Source organism: Arachis hypogaea, chromosome 12 (genome assembly GCF_003086295.3).
Source record: "Arachis hypogaea cultivar Tifrunner chromosome 12, arahy.Tifrunner.gnm2.J5K5, whole genome shotgun sequence".
In the NCBI taxonomy this organism is placed as follows: Eukaryota; Viridiplantae; Streptophyta; class Magnoliopsida; order Fabales; family Fabaceae; genus Arachis; species Arachis hypogaea.
Genome location: NC_092047.1, coordinates 100,463,814 through 100,482,567, shown reverse-complemented (window position 1 = coordinate 100,482,567; position 18,754 = coordinate 100,463,814). Strand labels below are relative to the sequence as shown.

The window sequence follows — 18,754 nt, the reverse complement described above, 5'->3', positions numbered from 1 at the left end:
GCATTACAAGCAAACAACATAGATTGATGTTTGGTAGATCAACTGCTAGGAGCAAGCACATATTGGAGTTGATTCATTCTGATGTGTGGGAATCGCCGGAGATGTCCCTAGGAGGAGCAAAATATCTTGTATCATTTATTGATGATTACTCTCGGAGGCTATGGGTGTACCCGATCAAGAAGAAGTAAGACGTGTTTGCGATGTTCAAAGAGTTCAAAGTAAAGTTAGAACTTGAATCTGGAAAGAAGATCAAGTGTTTAAGGACAGATAATGGAGGAGAATATGTCGATGGTGATTTTCTAACATTTTGCAAGCAAGCAGGTATTCAACGACAATTCACAGTTGCATATACACCTCAGCAAAATGGTGTAGCAGAGCGAATGAATAGGACTCTCCTAGAAAGAGCACGAGCTATATTGCAAACTGCAGGTTTAGCCAAGTCTTTTTGGGCAGAAGCTGTTAAAACTGCCTGTTATGTGATAAATCGGTCACCATCAACTGCAATTGAGTTGAAGACACCAATGGAGATGTGGCAAGGTAAGCCACCTAATTATTCTTCTTTACATATATTTAGTTGTCCTGTGTACGTGATGTACAATTCCCAAGAAAAAACAAAGTTGGACCCAAAGTCTAGAAAATGTATATTCTTGGGTTATGCTGACGGAGTTAAGGGGTATCGCCTGTGGGATCCCACTGCCCGCAAGGTAGTTGTCAGTAGAGATGTGATATTTACAGAAGATGAATTGCAAAAAGAACAAGAAAATGACAGCATTGTTAAAGAGATAACCGCTGTTCAAATAGATGAAAAATACAGAGAAGGTGATCTTTCTGAAGCAGAACCACAGCACGAAGAACAAGAAGCAGAGGCCAATGACATAGAAGTTCGTCGATCCACTCGACAAAGAAGAACACCATCATGGCACTCAAATTATGTTTTGACAAACCATGATGCATATTGTCTTTTGACAGAAGATGGAGACCCAACAACTTTTATGGAGGCTATGCGCAATCCAGATGCTTCTATGTGGATGACAGCAATGCAAGAAGAAATTGAGGCATTACATAGGAATCATACCTGGAAACTTGTTGAACTTCCAGCAGGTCGGAAAGCCATTGGTAACAAATGGGTTTACAAGATCAAACGAGATAGTAATGATCAGGTGGAACAATATCGTGCAAGATTGGTTGTCAAGGGATATGCTCAGAAAGAAGGTGTTGACTTCAATGAAATATTTTCTCCAGTGGTGAGACTAACTACTATTAGAGTAGTTTTGGCTATGTGTGTTGCATTTGATTTACATCTAGAGAAATTAGATGTAAAGGCTGCTTTTCTTCATGGAGAACTTGAAGAAGAGATATATATGCTCCAACCAGAAGATTTTGAAGAACAAGAAAAAGAAAACTTGGTTTGCAGGTTAACTAAATCTCTGTACGGTCTAAAGCAGGTGCCACGGTGTTGGTACAAGAGATTTGATTCTTTCATTATTAGCCTTGGATACAACAGACTTAGTTCAGACTATTGTACCTATTACAAGAGGTCTGATGATAATGATTTCATCATTCTGCTGTTGTATGTGGATGACATGTTGGTGGTAGGTCCCAACAAAGATCAAATCCAAGAATTGAAGGCACAGTTGGTTAGGGAGTTTGATATGAAAGACTTAGGACCAGCAAACAAGATTTTAGGGATGCAAATTCACCGAGACAACAAGGATAGGAAGATTTGTCTATCGCAAAAGAACTATTTAAAGAAGATCTTGCAACGCTTCAACATGCAAGAATGTAAGCCAATTTCAACCCCACTTCCTATGAATTTTAAATTATCCTCAAGTATGTGCCCTAGTAGTGAAGCAGAGAGGATGGAAATGTCTCGAGTACCATATGCATCAGCAGTGGAAAGCCTTATGTATGCCATGATCTGTACAAGACCAGATATCGCTCAAGCAGTTGCGGTGGTAAGTCGATTTATGGCAGATCTGGGTAAAGAGCATTGGAATGTTGTTAAGAGGATCCTGAGATACATAAAAGGGACCTCGAATGTTGCATTATGTTTTGGATGATCAGAATTCATTGTCAATGGATATGTCGACTCAGACTTTGCAGGTGATCTTGATAAACAAAAATCTACTACAGGTTACGTGTTTACACTTGCAGGAGGAGCTGTGAGCTGGCTATCTAAATTACAGACTATTGTAGCTTTATCTACTACAGAAGCTGAATATATGGCAGCTACACAAGCATGCAAGGAAGCTATTTGGATCCAAAGGTTGATAGAAGAACTCGGGCACAAACAAAGCTATTTGGATCCAAAGGTTGATAGAAGAACTCGGGCACAAACAACATAAGATTTTTGTGTATTGTGACAGTCAGAGTGCTTTGCACATTGCAAGGAATCCTGCCTTTCATTCAAGAACAAAACACATTGGAGTACAATATCACTTTGTTCGGGAAGTAGTAGAAGAAGGAAGTGTTGATATGCAGAAGATTCACACTAAAGATAACCTAGCAGATGCCATGACAAAACCAATCAACACAGAAAAGTTTGAATGGTGTAGATCCTCATACGGCCTATGGAATACATGAGCAACATGAATTTTAAAAATTTATCAAAATTAGCTTTAAGTGGGAGATTGTGAAAAAATAGTAAAGCTAATTTTAGAAAATATATAAATAAATAATAACTAAATAAAATGAAAGGTAATAAACAATCTTAGTTTATAACCTTAGAATTTTAATGGTTGAAAAAGAGAAGAATTATATACCTCTAATTGACGGATGGTTCATATTGAAGAGACTCACCTATAAATTGAGTTTTTCTTTAATTCATTTCAATCAAGTCATCCAGATAGAATAATATAATATTTCTTTGAGTAGTTTTCTCCTATATATGTAGAGAGAAGTGTGTTCTCCTTTTGTCAAGAGAGAGTATTATTGTAGTCTCCTTGTGATAGAGAGAAGTTGTAATTCTTAAAGAAAATTATTCAATTGTTTCCATATTTTATACAAATTTCTAATTTTTCATCTCTATATTTTGCTGTGTCATTTGTCTGATACCTAACAAACTAAAGAGGCTTGTTAGATATCCACCTAACGAACATGACAAAACTTTCGTCCGGCTTGGTATCTTGAGGTGTATGCGATCCACCCTACAATTAAATTAGGTGAAAAAAATAATAATAATAAATTAGACAACTTCTCAAATAAAAAAAAAAATTAAAATGGTTAGATTTCATAATAATAATTAAAAAGTAAGTTTGATATTTAGATAATGTAAAAATGTAATAACTTGAGTATGTAATTAAAAAGTAAATTTGATATTCTAATCATAACCATAGAAAAATACTAGATAAATGCCACATTAGCATGATAATCATTATTGTTATATTAAAGACACGTGGCAACTCACTAGAGTGACACATAGTTTGCTAAAATTAACCACTCCAACAAACACTTGGCAACAAGAAGTGATAAGAGCTTGGCTGCCATGTGACACCATCTTAAAGATGTATTCACAAGAAGCTGGACCCATTAGATGTAGAAAAGATTGTCCAAATAAGTTAGTATTTAACGAGGATGTCATTACTCTAATACTATATTAGAATTCATAATAATAAGTTAATAATTCAAGAATAAACATTTTAAAATGCTTAGAATAAGAAATGTCTATTTATAGGACAAAAATACAATCTAATAATAATAAGCCTAGTATCAAACTAAATAACATAACTTCAATGTAAAATATATTTAGATACTATATTAATAATCTACATGAACCCTTATAAACTGTGACAGAAGAGTTTAATTTGTTCTTACTCTTATAGTTGCAAATGTCATTTGATTCGAGTAAGTCCTCGTGTATCTGCATGAAAGGCAAATTTTTCATAAAGATTTGGCGACATGTTTTTCTAGACGGCGTTTGTTTACAGGAATTAAGTCTGAAATTTAGTTTTGTGTTTAATGGTAAGAGAATAAAATTAAAATTTTAGTTTTAAAAACAAAATTTCAATTCTTTCTATACCTTCAAAAAATAAGAACACATGAATGGAAATATTTCAAGACAAAAATTAAAATTTTAATAATATTTTTTTAAAAATATTTTTATTTAACTTTTTAAATTTTAAATTTATCTCTTAGTCTTCATATTTATTTTAAATTAAACATAATATTAAGATATAACTTAGTCCAATATATTTTACACCAAACACAATACAAAAATTTTATTTAGTCGTTATCTATCTGTCTTTATCAATTTTTATCTCTTATTTCAGTCTCCATTCCAAACGCTGTCTTGTAACTAGTGTGCTTAGTAAAAATTATAAAATATTAAATAAAAAAAAAAGTAAACTATGATTGATAGATTCTTTTTGGTATTTGCTCTCCTAATATTATATCTATTGTTTTTCATGTTGCGAAAAAGTTTCATAGCATACCCTGCAACTTGGTCATTTAAATACCATGGCCTCCAATCATCTAGAATGGAGTAATTTAGAGACCTTATCCATCGTTGAGTCGACGAGAAAGGAACTAGTGCATCGTGATCCCCACTGTCAACATAACATCAATAGTGACACAAAATCAGCTATGAAAGAACAAAACAGTTTTCAGACAAATAGGAACCGATTTAGAACGCAGTAATCTTCACCTGTATATCAAGGAAGGATAGCCTTTGGCACTTAGGTTTGCATGAAATGGAACGCTGCTAGGGATTTCAAATACATAATCGTCACCATAGCACCAGTTCCATTTCCCTATAGTTCCCTGCAGAACATTGATATAATAATCCATTAAATACGATTTCAAGGTTAAGGATTAATGAACCAAGTATTGTAAAACACTAATCAATAAAAAGCGGCGATACAAACATTGAAACAGCAATAATAAAAAGGATTGCATTAGTGGAAGATAATTAATTAACTGTGAAAATTCGTGTGCAGTTTATCTCCATTTAAAGTTAATAATTAAAAATTATTAGATAATTAAAAAATTTTGACTAAATTATTATTTATCGATTTTTAACTATCTAATTAAAAATCTTAATTAATACTTTATTAGAATTTTAAACTATAAAATTATACAAACCTCGCGAATATGCAGTGCCTTACGGACAGCAGGGTCATTTATCCATTCCATAAGAAGGAAGCCACCATAAATCTACAACAGGTAAAAAAAACAAGGTTCAGATCATATTTTGAAAACAAAAAGATCTTCCCATGTTATACTATTCCATTCTCGACAATGAATCGATTTGATAGCTTAGCTTAGATATTATTATTCATTATATTCTACCCATATCAAAATTCCACTCATTTTAAATCCTTCTCTCTGGTGTCGATTATGTAAATATTTACTCGAAATCTCACTTATCAGATTTCATTGTGTCTTCTTTCTATCAACTATAATAGGTATATACTCAATTTCAATCACTAAATTATTCACTCGTATATAATAAATGTTAAAATATAAAAATAATTAAACTACATAACTATTTATATACAAATATAGAGGGACTCATTTTTAGTTTGTATATAAATTTTTTTTATGAAACTATACAAGATATGCAAAAGAAAGTTACTTGGCAGCGCATATCCGGCAGTGTGACCGGAGAACTCAAAGGTGCCTTTATCTTCTGAGCCAGAGATCTCCTGGGGTTCTGTCTTGTTCCTTTGATATTCTCATCAACACAATATATCTCCAAAAGGTTTAACAACTCAATATTTTCAAGTAGCTGGAAAAGATAAGAAACAGTGAAAGTTTTACCCATATTGTGAACAAATTCTGAACAAGAAAGACTAGAAAGAAGTAAATAAATAAAGATCCTATAGTAAAATAATTAAGGGTAGTCATCATCATCACTTGCCTCATAATAATACTGCATGTCATTTAGACACGGTTTGTTCGTAGAATCCACATTTATAATGTTGCCGTGACAAGTATTTTGCAAGGACTGTATCCGTAGATAAAAAACATGTTAGAATCACTAGCATTTCATTCTAGTAATAATAATCAATTTCATTGAATGCTTGAAGAAAAATAGTATTACCCAATAGAGTTCATCAGAGATAAGTCCCATTCCGTGAACATATGGGATCTGATCATTATGTTCTAATCCTGATGTTACTGGGTTTCCTAGTATATATCCCTGTAAAGTTTAAGAACAATTTAGGCTTCATTGTTCATAGTTCAAAGAGGAAGAATGCACTTCCTTAATTCTTGTTAGTAGTGAAAACATAGGCAGAGGACTGATTACAAACCTGGAGATTTATCCGGGGTTTGAGACCTCTTTCATTTCCTGTTACGTAAGGAAATTTAATAAAGAAAAGTATAGGTAAATAATGAAAATATTAAACAATGTGAACAATGGATATATCGGATGTTTAATTCACTAGGTGTGCAGATGGTTATTCTAATATTAAGATTTAGATGAGTAATTTAGAGTGTAGTGTGTTTTATTTGAATTGGGCCAATTTTAGAATCCGTTGTTTATGTTGTTCAAGAAAGTCATTGGTTACCTAACATAGCCCATTTAATAATCATGGTTAGTTATGTTTTATTATTGAATATTAATGCAGACAATAATAGTAAGTTTAAGAATAAATAGCTATTTTGGTACTCCAAAGTTTTTTATTTTGACAAAATGGATATCAATTTTTATTTTTGGCAAAACAGATTCCCAAATATCAGTTTTGTTTGACAAAATAGTATAAATATCCAGATTGATGGGTTAACGATTTGTCTATTTTATCAAAAAGATCTTATATTTGGGAGTTTATTTTATAACAAACAAAGACTGAAGTCTGTTTGTCAAAACCAGAATCTTTCATATGCCAAAATGATTATTTACTCTAAGTTTAACTATAATGATGTCTCAGTCAAACTTTTTATATGGTAACCATATATGCAGTAACTAAGTAATATGATTAAGAAACAATATCAGCCATATATGCACATTGATGATTAGAAATTCATTACCATCAGCGATCTCTTGAATAATAGGAGGAGCAGGAATGCCGGAGTATGAATCAGCTGCCATGTAGAACTTATTTGAAAGAAATTCCGGGTTCTCAGCAAGCCACTACAAAGATTAAGACACAAAAATATCATACCTTATTACTACATTGTCAAAGTTATATAGCACTGAATATGTGGGAAGTGACATGTTCTTAAGCATAGTGACTTTACCTTTCTAATAAATCGATGGGTTTGGTGAACAACCTTCCAGTCACTTCGATGGGGAATGACATTTTTGGCGTAAGAGAAGCCAGTTCCCATTGGCAAATCCACAAAAATAATGTTAGCCACCTGAAAAAACAAAAAAGAAAGAAAGAAAAACCATGAAGATAGCAGAAAAACAGTTTATTTGTTAAATAGTCTTATTACTACTAAACAAACCAAATAATTAATGAGGACAAATAGTTACCTTTGTCCATGACTGTGGCCTCGAGATAAGCTTAGGCAAGCTCCCATCATATTCCTCAACTTTTAATTTCATTGGGCCTGTAATTTTGCATTTTTATTAGGAAAACAAATTTCACAACCTTGGCTTCCATTTTCCTGCAGGGTTGAAAAGTGTATGCCAAAAATGGACTATATAACCTTTCTTTTTTTGTTAACATTCGAATATGAGACCTTGCTTAAGAGGAACAAGCATTGGTAAATGGACTACAATGTGATTTTACCAAGGTTGTAAAAATGGATCGCTGAACTAGTGAAGCTAAGCTTTAAAGACTCAACTGAAATTCAAAGGTCCTGGTTCAAACCCTGGCAATTGCAATCAAGGAGAAAATATGGTAATTGTGTGAGGAGTGTATAAATTCCACTAATCCAAAAAAATATTTTTAATTGGAATTTAATCGAATATAATAAAATAATATATTTATATACAAAATATATATTTTAAATCAGTTAATAAATAAAAAATTGATTCGGTTTAATTGATTTATATTTTTTTTTCACAATTTGATAATCAATTTTCGGTTAACCTAGTTGAACCAATCAATTTAATTCGGTTTCATAACCTTGGATTTTACTCGAAAGGCAACTTAGATTCAAAATGCAGTAACATTTATGCTAAAACGAGAAAAATGAAGTCTTATAAATGCTTTACTATACTATTATACTTTCAAACTTGTGCTTCAATTTCATACATTAGTTTGTTTTTATAAATAAAACTAGCATTTTAGAAGTGCCATTTGCCAAATTGTTTTAAAGAACCGGTTAATGTGGGTAAATTTAATCAAATGTTATGAAATAGAATTGAAGATCACCTATTTGATAAATAAAGCCGCAAAATGAAGAACAACCGGGACCACCAGAGAGCCATAGCAAAAGAGGGTCATTCTTACTATCATTCTCTGACTTAATAAAGTAGTAGAAAACTTGCATGTCATCTTCTGAATCCCCCAAACCCACATACCTGTCAAGAATTAAATAACATAGTTTTAATATTGGATTTAATTCCGACATACATTATTATTTGAAAAATTATTCGTTCTTTCAAATTAGTTTATGAGAGATTTTTTTAATTAAATTGATTATTTAAAAATTTTAAATTAGTCAGGTTACTTCTTTTGTTACGTTATTTATTTATGGCGTCAAAATTTGCTAATGTGACACTTTCAATGACATCTCAATACACACCTAAAAATCTGAAGGCGCGTTTATTTTTGTGGACATGATAGAATATGATACGAAAAAAGAGACAATAGAACAGAGACACTAAAAATTATTCTTTGTGTATTGTGTTTGAATACAATATACAAAACACATAATGTCCTATATTATGTTTGGATAGGCATAAATAAGACTAAAATATTATGCGAAATGACTAAAATACACATGTGATTCCAAATTTGTTGCCTCAAGTATAAACTAATTTAATAAATAATGAGAGTCTCTGGGAGTACATGAAATTACAAGAAAAATTATTCTATGAACTAACAAGGTAAAAATGGTATTGAAATAACAAAGTAACGTAAGTAGAAGAAGCTTCTATTGAATAAACTTGTAGCATGCCATAGAGAAGAGAATGAATAATAAAAAAGAAGCCAAATAAGAAATTCTACAAAAAAAAGAGAGTACCGGAAAAAAGAGAGAAAGAATAAGAACGAACGCGAGATAGAGAATTGAAAGGGGAGAGAGAGGAGAGAGTACCTTTTTGAGGAAGACAATGCATAAAAGAATTTCAAATTAGATAAAAATAAGAAAGAATAACAGTGAAATAACAAAAAAATATCTATAGATAAAAAGGAAAAAAATATTCATAAAAAAATTCGTGTCCACCCTTTCTAAATTTCGTATTCATTATTGTCCTTCATAAAAGAATGGACATAAAAATAAAGTAAACTATTCCGAAAATAATGTGTCTAGTGTCTATGTCTCTACTTCCAAACACTTTTTAAATATTCATTGTCTATATCTCTGTGTTTTGTCTCCAAAAATAAATACAGCCTAATTGACTATTAACAAGGATTAATTTATAAAATTAGATCAAATTAATTTTAAAATGAAGGATTCTAAGACCATTTCTAGTAGGAAACTCATCCCAGTCTCTATTTATGTCCCACTTGTCATAAAAAATAACTCCACATTAGCTTTTGCGTCATAAACAGTAAATAGGAACTCAAAACATCTCTCTCTTCTCTATTAGGAGGAACTAACTTTAGTTCCTATTACGGTCCCATTTAATTAATTAATTAAAATAATTAAAATTAATATAATTACTATTTCTTACAATAATATTTTTTAAATTTATAAATTCAAAAATAATTCACTGTTATAAAATATTAATATTAAAAAAATCATACAGAAAAATAATACATAATATATAATTCGAGATTATACTAATTTGTAAAATTATTTAATATAAAAAAACATAGTTAAGCTCTATAGCTAACGACAAATATTGTGAAATTGTCATATGTGTTCAATCAAGTTCTCTTTCAATTGTCTATATTGCTGCTTATTTCGAAGTTGGGCATTTCTTTGAAGAAATTGATGGTATGGTGCAAAATCTTTCTCTCCCAGTTGAGGTTGTGATAAGCCGTTTTTGACATTGTCATACTCTAAGTTTTGAGCAAAAATTCCTGCATAAGTGTCTCTTTCATCATCAACAATCATATTATGCAATATAATACAAGCTCGCATTATGTTTGCAAGTTTCTTCTTTTCTCAAAAGCGCGTTGGACTACGTATAATTGCAAAGCGTGCTTGCAACACTCCGAATGCTTGCTCTACATCTTTCCTTTGCCCTTTTTGGTATTGTGCAAATAACTTACTTTTCTCTCTTTGTAGTTTTGAGATTGATTTGACAAATGTGACCCATTCAAGATAAATACCATCTGCTAAATAGTATCCCATAATATAGTTATTACCATTAATAGTATAGTTTACCTCCGGAGTACGGTCATTTAGAATATCATCGAACACTGGTGAACGATCTAACACGTTGATATCATTATTTGAACCAGAAATCCCAAACAACGCATGCCATATTCAAAGGTCTGAAGATGCTACAACCTCAAGTACTATGGTTGTAACTCCACGATAACCACTCATGTACATACCTTTCCACGCCTTTGGACAATTCTTCCATTGCCAATGCATGCAGTCAATGCTACCCAACATGCCAGGAAAGCCACAACCTTCTACCATTTGTAGCAGGCATCGTACATCATTTGAATTTGATTTTCGCAAGTATTCATCCTCGAACACCGAAATGACACCTTCAACAAATTTTTCCAAGCATTCAATTGTAATGCTCTTGCCTATGCGCACATAATCATCTACGGCATCAGCAGCTACGCCATATGCTAACATTTGTATCGTAGCAGTGCATTTTTGGAGTGGTGACAAGCCCCTTCTCCCAGTTGCATCGACTCTCTGTTGGAAATACGGATAAGCATTTGAGAGAGCATCTACTATCTGAAGAAACACATGTCTTCTCATTCAAAATCTCCATCGAAAAATGTCAGCATTATACACCAGCTCATCTGCAAAGTAATCTTGGAAAAGGCGATCATGTCCTGCTTCTCAATCTCTGTTGATCCATCTACGAGGAGTTGGTAGAGCTTCTATCAGTATCTTCTTCTTCTGAATCATCAAGTAAACATTCATCGATCCAATTATCTATGAGCGTGTTAACTCACCGTCTTCCTTTACCATATAAATCCTCATTAAACATATCATCAAAATTTCTAGCCATAGCTTGAGGTATGTTTTAGTATTCCTTTGAGGTGAGAAACTAGATTTGGAATGGAGTTGCTGAATTATTGATAGTTGATATTTATAAGTGTGTCCGTAACAGGGAGCTACTTCTCAACGGCTAGTTTTGCAATGGCTAGTTAACGGCTAGTTTTTTCTTATCTAAGTTTAAAACGGATAGTTTTACAATGATCACTTTCATAAACAATAATGGCACAATAATATTGACTAATTTAAAATGTTACATCAGAAATGAATAAAACAAACTACATCACATACTAGTAATACACAATAAAAATAAAAACATACTACTTAACTCTACGAATACAAGGAACCATTAAGTAAACCACTTATTGATTATTTTCTCACATGCAATCTCATGAAGAGCTCGTCATTTTTCACTCATTGTAGACATGTCAGCATTAAGTATTTGCATATCCATTTCTCTTTCCCTTTCGTTAGCCATCCTTTCCATTTTCCTTTCCTTTGCATTTATCTCCATTTCTTTAATATCCCGTTGAGTTTGTAATTCTTGTTCTTTCATCGCAGCTTGAATCTGTAACTCCTTTTCTTTGATTGCCATAATCTTTTCTCTATGTTCCCTCTCCTCTTCTCTTTCTTTTTTCCTATCTATTGGTTCCTTTTCTCTAACATTTTTAATATCTTCCATGAGAGATAGTTTCTTAGCAACTGATGATTTCTTCTCTCTAAGATCTTCAGACATTTGTGCTTTTTTCTTACCCTTTCTTTAGCTCTTCTTTGATCATTGTGGGCGAACGGGAGAGTCCACACCGGTTTCGTCACACAACAGTATTTCTGGATTTGATGATGATGAGTATGCTCCAGTTGCACTAACTTTGGTTCTCTTTGAGCCTCCACTCTGTGTAGGTAGTTGGCTTCTCCATTTTTGTTTCAAACGAAGCATATTCCAATGCCTTTTGGAAGTGAATTTCTGACCATAATGTGTGGAATAAAGTTTATAGGCCAACTCTTTTATATCATCAGCATTCGAACCACTCCTTATGTTTCGACTAGCTTGATCGTAGCAACTAGCAAATTGTGCAACTGTTTTGTTGATCTTATACCATCGTTTCTTACAAGCAACTGCCCCTCTTTTTATGTCGGAGTTGAATTCCACACAATAACTGTGAATTTGACTCCAAAATATTTCGCCGTTTTGGTCGGTACCAACTATAGGTTCGGTTGAAATATTCAACCATGCACTGATCAACATCTCATCCTCTTTCCATTGCCAGTATTGAATACTATCTTGCCTACGATTTTCAAAGTCATCTTCATTGAGGTCGATAGCATCTAATGCACGGAGGTTGGCAAAATCTGAATATTATGAATTTGGACTACATTGTATCAGAGTCTAAGGGATGGGTTAGAAGAGCCACCAACACCAAATGAGCTATGTCTCGATGCACTGAATTGAGTTGAAAACGGCAAAGATTTTGGAGCAACATTTCTGATAGACGGATTAAATATGGATAAAAATGGAAAATGTGGTGTTTGTGAATTTTAATTTTGTGGTTGGAACATAGGAAATTGATTATTGTAAGGAGCTTGAAAATTGAAATTAGGAAGATTTTGTGGATTTGGATTTTGAAATGTATTTGGTAATGTGAAGTTTTGATTTGAAATTTAAGAGTTTGAGGTTTAAGATTGTTGGGTATTTGAAATTTGAGAAAAGTTTTGTAAATAATTAAAAAAAGAGTTGAGTTGGTTTGGATCCATTTTTCCGAACAAAAAATAGTAGCAGTAGAACTTTGATTTTGTAAGATTTGAAAAAAGATGAAGAAGAGTAGAAGAAAGTGTGAGAATAAAAGTATATGTAAGTAGTATATATAGAGTAACAAAATATTAATTTATTAATAATAACGACTAATTTTGCAACGGCTAGTTTTGCAACGGCTAATTTTATAATGTGGTTAGTATTTCAAATTTCATATATAAAAATAAACCACTCAACAAAAAATTATTTTCTAATATGTAAAAAATTAAAATTATTTTTTTATGTAAACAAATTTAATTATTTATATTAATTATGATTTAAATAATTAATATAAATTATTAATTTACTAAAATTATAAATAATTATATTAAATAAGTAAATCATATTTAATTTATAAATAATTATAACAATTAATTATATACATAGAGTAAAATATATATAGTTAACATATTATGTAACAGTCATCTTTTATATGTATATAAAATATTGTTAATTTTATTAATAAAATATTATTTAATTTTTTTAATTTAATTAACACATGTTTGTTTATCATTGGTTATAATTGAAAGAAGTAAAGTCTCTTTGAGCAGGATTTTGTTTGCCTCGAAAATTGTGATAAAATTCACTCACAATCAGAAAATGGATTCATACAGACAGATTTACAGACAGATTTAGTCTTTATTACATACAGATTTTTAGTTACCGACGGATTTTGTCCCTCTGTAAAAGCCTCGTCGGAAATTATTTACTGACGGATTTTTACCAGTTACCGACGGATTTTCCCTCTGTAAATTCTTCATCCATTTTCCTGAAATGGCAAACTTTCTGACGAATTTTTTGTCGGTAATCACAGACAGATTTTTCAATGATTTTTCTGTCTGTAATTACAAACGAATTTTTCGACAAATTTTTCATCGATAATTACAGACAGATTTTTCGACGGATTTTCCGTCAGTAATTGAAACTTTAGAAAACCATTCTATACTCTAAATACAGACAGAAAATCAATTATGTGCTTGATTATTTATTAAGTATGCAGAAAATAAGTTAATCAAAACAGGCCCAAGAAAGATGAACACAAGCTCAACATTAGTTCAGCTTGAACAAAGCATTCATACTGTCACTCTTAATCCAAAATTGAGTGGCTGAGCTATATGGAAGAAGAGCAAAAAAACTGGCCCAAGAACATAAATAAGTCCAAATTGGTGGTCCACATCCGAGTCCAATCATTCAACTTAGTTGCTAACTAAGTAATTCAATTTCATTTCATCTGAACCAAATCTCACCACTGAAACCAATTTCTCTCTTCTCTCTCTTCTCTTTGTCCATTACCCACGTGATTTTTCTGAAGTAAAGCAAGAAAAAGAGAAGCTCTAAGCTAGGAAAGAATTAAAGAACAAAAAGCAAATTTTTAAATCCAAACAAAGAAGAGAAAGTCAAAGAGGATAGGACAAAAACCAAGATCACATCTGAAGGGCAAATCACAAAAAGGAGTTTTTAGATTTGTGCTTCATTAAAACTCGATGAAAAAATCCTCTCTTTGCATGCACAGAAGTAGAAAGTTGAAAATATTGAAGATCATGGAGCTCTGCTATAAATCAACACTCAAGAATCTGACTTGGGGACAAAGCAAAAATGAAGGGTTTAGATTCAACAAGCAAGATGAAAAATATTGAAAGAAAAGATAGACTGTATGGATGCATGCATGGTTAAGTCACTACTTCTACTCTATCTATGCTCTGTCACGTCGCTACTGCTTCTATTTTTTTGGGAGAAGAAGTCAAACAAGTGCTAAAGCAAGTTTCAAGTTTTGGAAACTTTACTCCTCTATTAAAGGGGTGAACGACCAAGAATTGGAGTAAGGAGAGAGTGCACAAAGTTTAGGTTCCCATAGCTCGTTGAGTTATTCATTCTTCTCCTTCATAGTTCTCATTGAATATCTTATTTTCTTAGTCTAGTATTTCTTTGTTTTCAATAAAAAAAGTCAATACAGTGAGGATTGTATGAAAAAAAAATCATTAAGTGAAAAAAGGCAAGAGAATTAGACTTGGAGAAAAGCTTAAGTTTATTTCAAAAATTATTTGTAAGTTTTTCTGTTTTGTTGTCATGATCCTAAAGGGATTCCCTTGTAAGATGGGTTAACACTTTACTGTTGAAAGTTAGGGTGAGTTCCTAGTCAAGTCTGATCTGGGTTAGAAACTGGATTTGTCCCAGATAGGATTTGTTAGAATCCTATGAAGAATTGGTGAATGTAATCTTGTTGAAAGATAGTGAAATTCCGTCATAGTTGTGATGGAGATTGGATGTTGGATACATTGTACTGAGTAGTTGAATTAGGATATATGGCCGTGTCTCTTCTTATTTTCTTCTCTGCTTTTGGTTTTGCTCATTAGAAAACAAAACAGAAATATCTCCTGATTATTCTATCCAACTAAACTTCAATATATTACACCTTGCATGTAATTCTATTTTGACTCCTCTTCTGACAAGAGATAAAATAAAATAATCTCCTATCTTTCACCTAAAGCAACACTCCAAAATCCAGAAGTTTCATCCAACTCCAAGATTAATTATGCAAAGCAAAACGAAGATAAGATTTAACCTTCTTTTTCTTAACTATTGATATCTATCGTTATCGACTTACTGTTGATAGATACTTTAAAAAATGTGTATATAATATGCACCTTTAAATTGAAAAATATTATAAGTGACAACTCTATTGAGAGTTGTCGAAGGTTTTTCAAAATAGATAAAAAGAAAGTTTGATAATTATGCTAGTATATATGACTTTAAATTTGGTAGTAACACCTTTTGGAAGAATAATCATAAAATTGACAAATATTTACAAAGACATTACTAGTCAAATCATGTTATTTGAAATTAGAAATAAGTCTATTATTATTATTATTATTAGTTTCTCCTATACTCAAATTAACTAAAGATAAAAATTAGGGCAAATCACATAATTAAGCTAATGGGAGTAGAATATTACACAAATCAGCCAAACCAAAAACTGGTTCATGAATCAATCAAATCACGTCTCTATGTAGTTCGAATCAAGTAAATTCGAACTTAAAACACATGTAATTCGAATCAACTCGATTCGAATTACACACACACGCACACACTCACTAATTCGAATCAATCTGATTCGAATTACACATTGCTTAATTCGAATTAGGCTGATTCAAATTACCCACTCGCACGATTCCCCAGTGAAACCCTATAGGTACCCAGTGAGAACGAACTAGTAGGAGTCATCTCCGCGATGGTGAACTCTGAGTTATCTCTGTCGTACAAAGTCACCGTGAAGTACCTCGCCTTCTTTAGATTGGCCTCGATACACTTCACCAGGTGTTGACTGAATTGTTGTCCGGTACCCAGCTGGGCCTCAGCCTCTCGCCCCTTGCGGACGAATAGTTCGGTCAACCTTCCGTAAGTTACCTTGACCAGCGAGCACACAGGGAGATTCCTGACCCCCTTGAGTATTGATTTAACACAGTCGAAGATATTTTTCGTCATGTGCCCAAATCTCCGACCCTCATCACGATGCTGTGTCCACAATGAATACTCAATCCGGTTCGCCCACTCACACATGGCAGGGTCTTCAGACCGCAGAATATCAAAACAGTAATTGAACTCCACCTCGGTCTTAGCATACGCTGCATTCACAAGAAGCCTCCTTGCGTCCTTGCCCTTGAAGGTCAGGGCAAAATTTGCTGCCACATGTCGAATGCAGAATGCGCAGTAGGCAGCTGGAGGTAGCCATCCTCCGTTCGGAACCTCGAGCGCGGCCTTGATGCCGTTATGCCTGTCCGATATAACCAGTAGACCCGGCTGCGGGGTCACGTGCTGACGCAAGTGGGAGAGAAAGAAGGACCAGGACTCGGCATTCTCACCCTCAACCAGTGCGAATGCAATAGGAAAAATGATGGAGTTCCCATCCTGTGCAATCGTGACGAGCAACGTTCCACCATACTTGCCATACAGATGGGTGCCGTCAATACTGACTAACGGCTTGCAATGACGGAATGCCTCGATACATGGTGGAAACGTCCAGAACAGTCGGTGAAAATAAGCTTGCGACTCGTCCACCTGTCCCCCAACTCGAACAAGGCTTGTCCTAAGGACTGCAACAGTACCAGGCATCGTCATCTGAACTCCTAACACCCATCTAGGGAGCTCGTTATATGACTCATCCCAATCACCATAGATGTGGGCAACGGCCTTCTGCTTCGCCAGCCAGACCCTTCTGTACATCGGCGTAAACCCAAAGTGTGCGGCCGTGGCATTTAGGAGCACCTTGATGCTTACGGATGCATCAGCCTTAACCATTGGCATGATGAATGCCGAGATCACATGATAATCCAAACTCCTGTGGTCACTGGAGATGGAGGTCGCTAGACACGTATGTGGTCCGTTGTACCGTTTGACCTCCCAAATGCCCTTGCGCTGCCGGAGACTAAGCCGAATCAACCATGTGCACCATTCCCAAATTCAGAACACTTCCCAACATACTGGCGATAGTCAGACTCCACCACCTTGTACTGTATCCCGCGTCGGATGCTGTAAGTCTTCACACTTAACACAGCCTCATCTTTGTCCTGAAATTGCTGACCAACCTGAAACTCTGTCAGACCTGTAGACCCTTTCGCATCTCTAGCGCCAAATCCAGCAGGCTCCCTAGGAACCCCCTCCTGCCTCATGGCATCCAAGTCCAAAGATGAAAAATGTGGAGGGTACTGCTGTGTGCCAGAGCTAGAACCACCTCCCGCCCAAGCAGGCTCACTCGGTCCAATATCATCGCCACTGTCATCAGCAATGATATTCGGCTCCACATCATTGTCATCTGGATCATCCGATAATGCATCTCCAACACCAGCCGATGCAGCACACTGTAAAGGGGTCGGCACATAATCCCCTATTCCAACCTCGCCGCCTCCACTTCCGTTGAGATCCACAGCGAACGAAGGGGACGCAACAGGACCTGAGGTTCATACACAGGGATGGAGGAAGATGCACCCGCAGGTCTGGAGCTAGAACCGGCTACCGCGGCTACAGTGGGGGTATTCTGGTTCGAATCCCCCGAGCTGGATACTACGTCAACCAACTTCGCCAACAGTTCTGGTGTCCTCACTTCAGGAAACTGCCGGCGACAATGAAACATGACCTCCAAGTCCTCATCACTACCGATCGTGAAACAATCATACTTCACGATTTCTTGGAGCACCGAGATTGAAATGCGATAGAAAAACTTCTTAACCCGTTTTACGCCTTCCAGACCAAGTTTCTGCAGTACAGAATTAACAAGGTCATCATAGCTCGTCGTAGGCTTCATGAAAATACTGAGAGGATCCTTATCAGTGAACTTCGTACCGGATCTTGTTTTCCTCTTAATCGATCCTCTGTGGTGAACCAAGACTACAAAACTCTCCTCACTAGCCATTTTTTCCCTCTAATGAGATCAATTCATGTTCACACCATATATATACACCTCTAGTCCTTTATAATTCGAACCAGGCTAATTCGAACTATACATGGTGTAATTCGAATTAACCAACTTTGAATTACATGGGAATTCGTGTTCGGGAGTAATTCGAACCAGGTGAATTTGAATTATGTGTGGGTGAGTTTGTGTATAATTCGAATCAACATGATTCAAATTATATGCAAATGCAGTTCGAGCTTAGCTGATTCGAACTACATATAAATGTCTTTGGGTTGATACATGAACCAGATTTGGCTTTGGCTGATTTATGTAAATAATTACTCACCTTGGCTTATTTAAGTTTTTTGCCCTAAAATTAATAGATAAAA

General features: G+C 34.2%; 1 protein-coding gene across 1 annotated transcript in view; it reads right to left on the bottom strand.

The window, feature by feature from the left end:
• Positions 1 to 2,848: 2,848 nt before the first annotated feature.
• The window catches only part of LOC112727884 (serine carboxypeptidase-like 11), a 48,592-nt gene continuing 32,686 nt past the window's right edge, over positions 2,849 to 18,754 (bottom strand). The window contains exons 2-14 of the mRNA XM_072209563.1: positions 8,265 to 8,413; positions 7,418 to 7,494; positions 7,180 to 7,299; positions 6,970 to 7,072; positions 6,252 to 6,289; positions 6,041 to 6,139; positions 5,858 to 5,944; positions 5,573 to 5,725; positions 5,080 to 5,151; positions 4,643 to 4,758; positions 4,431 to 4,544; positions 3,814 to 3,859; positions 2,849 to 3,146 (exon numbers count right to left, since the gene is read on the bottom strand). Of these exons, the coding sequence (XP_072065664.1) occupies positions 3,063 to 3,146; positions 3,814 to 3,859; positions 4,431 to 4,544; positions 4,643 to 4,758; positions 5,080 to 5,151; positions 5,573 to 5,725; positions 5,858 to 5,944; positions 6,041 to 6,139; positions 6,252 to 6,289; positions 6,970 to 7,072; positions 7,180 to 7,299; positions 7,418 to 7,494; positions 8,265 to 8,413 (1,258 nt within the window). The 3' untranslated portion in view covers positions 2,849 to 3,062. The remainder of the gene's footprint in view (positions 3,147 to 3,813; positions 3,860 to 4,430; positions 4,545 to 4,642; positions 4,759 to 5,079; positions 5,152 to 5,572; positions 5,726 to 5,857; positions 5,945 to 6,040; positions 6,140 to 6,251; positions 6,290 to 6,969; positions 7,073 to 7,179; positions 7,300 to 7,417; positions 7,495 to 8,264; positions 8,414 to 18,754) is intronic.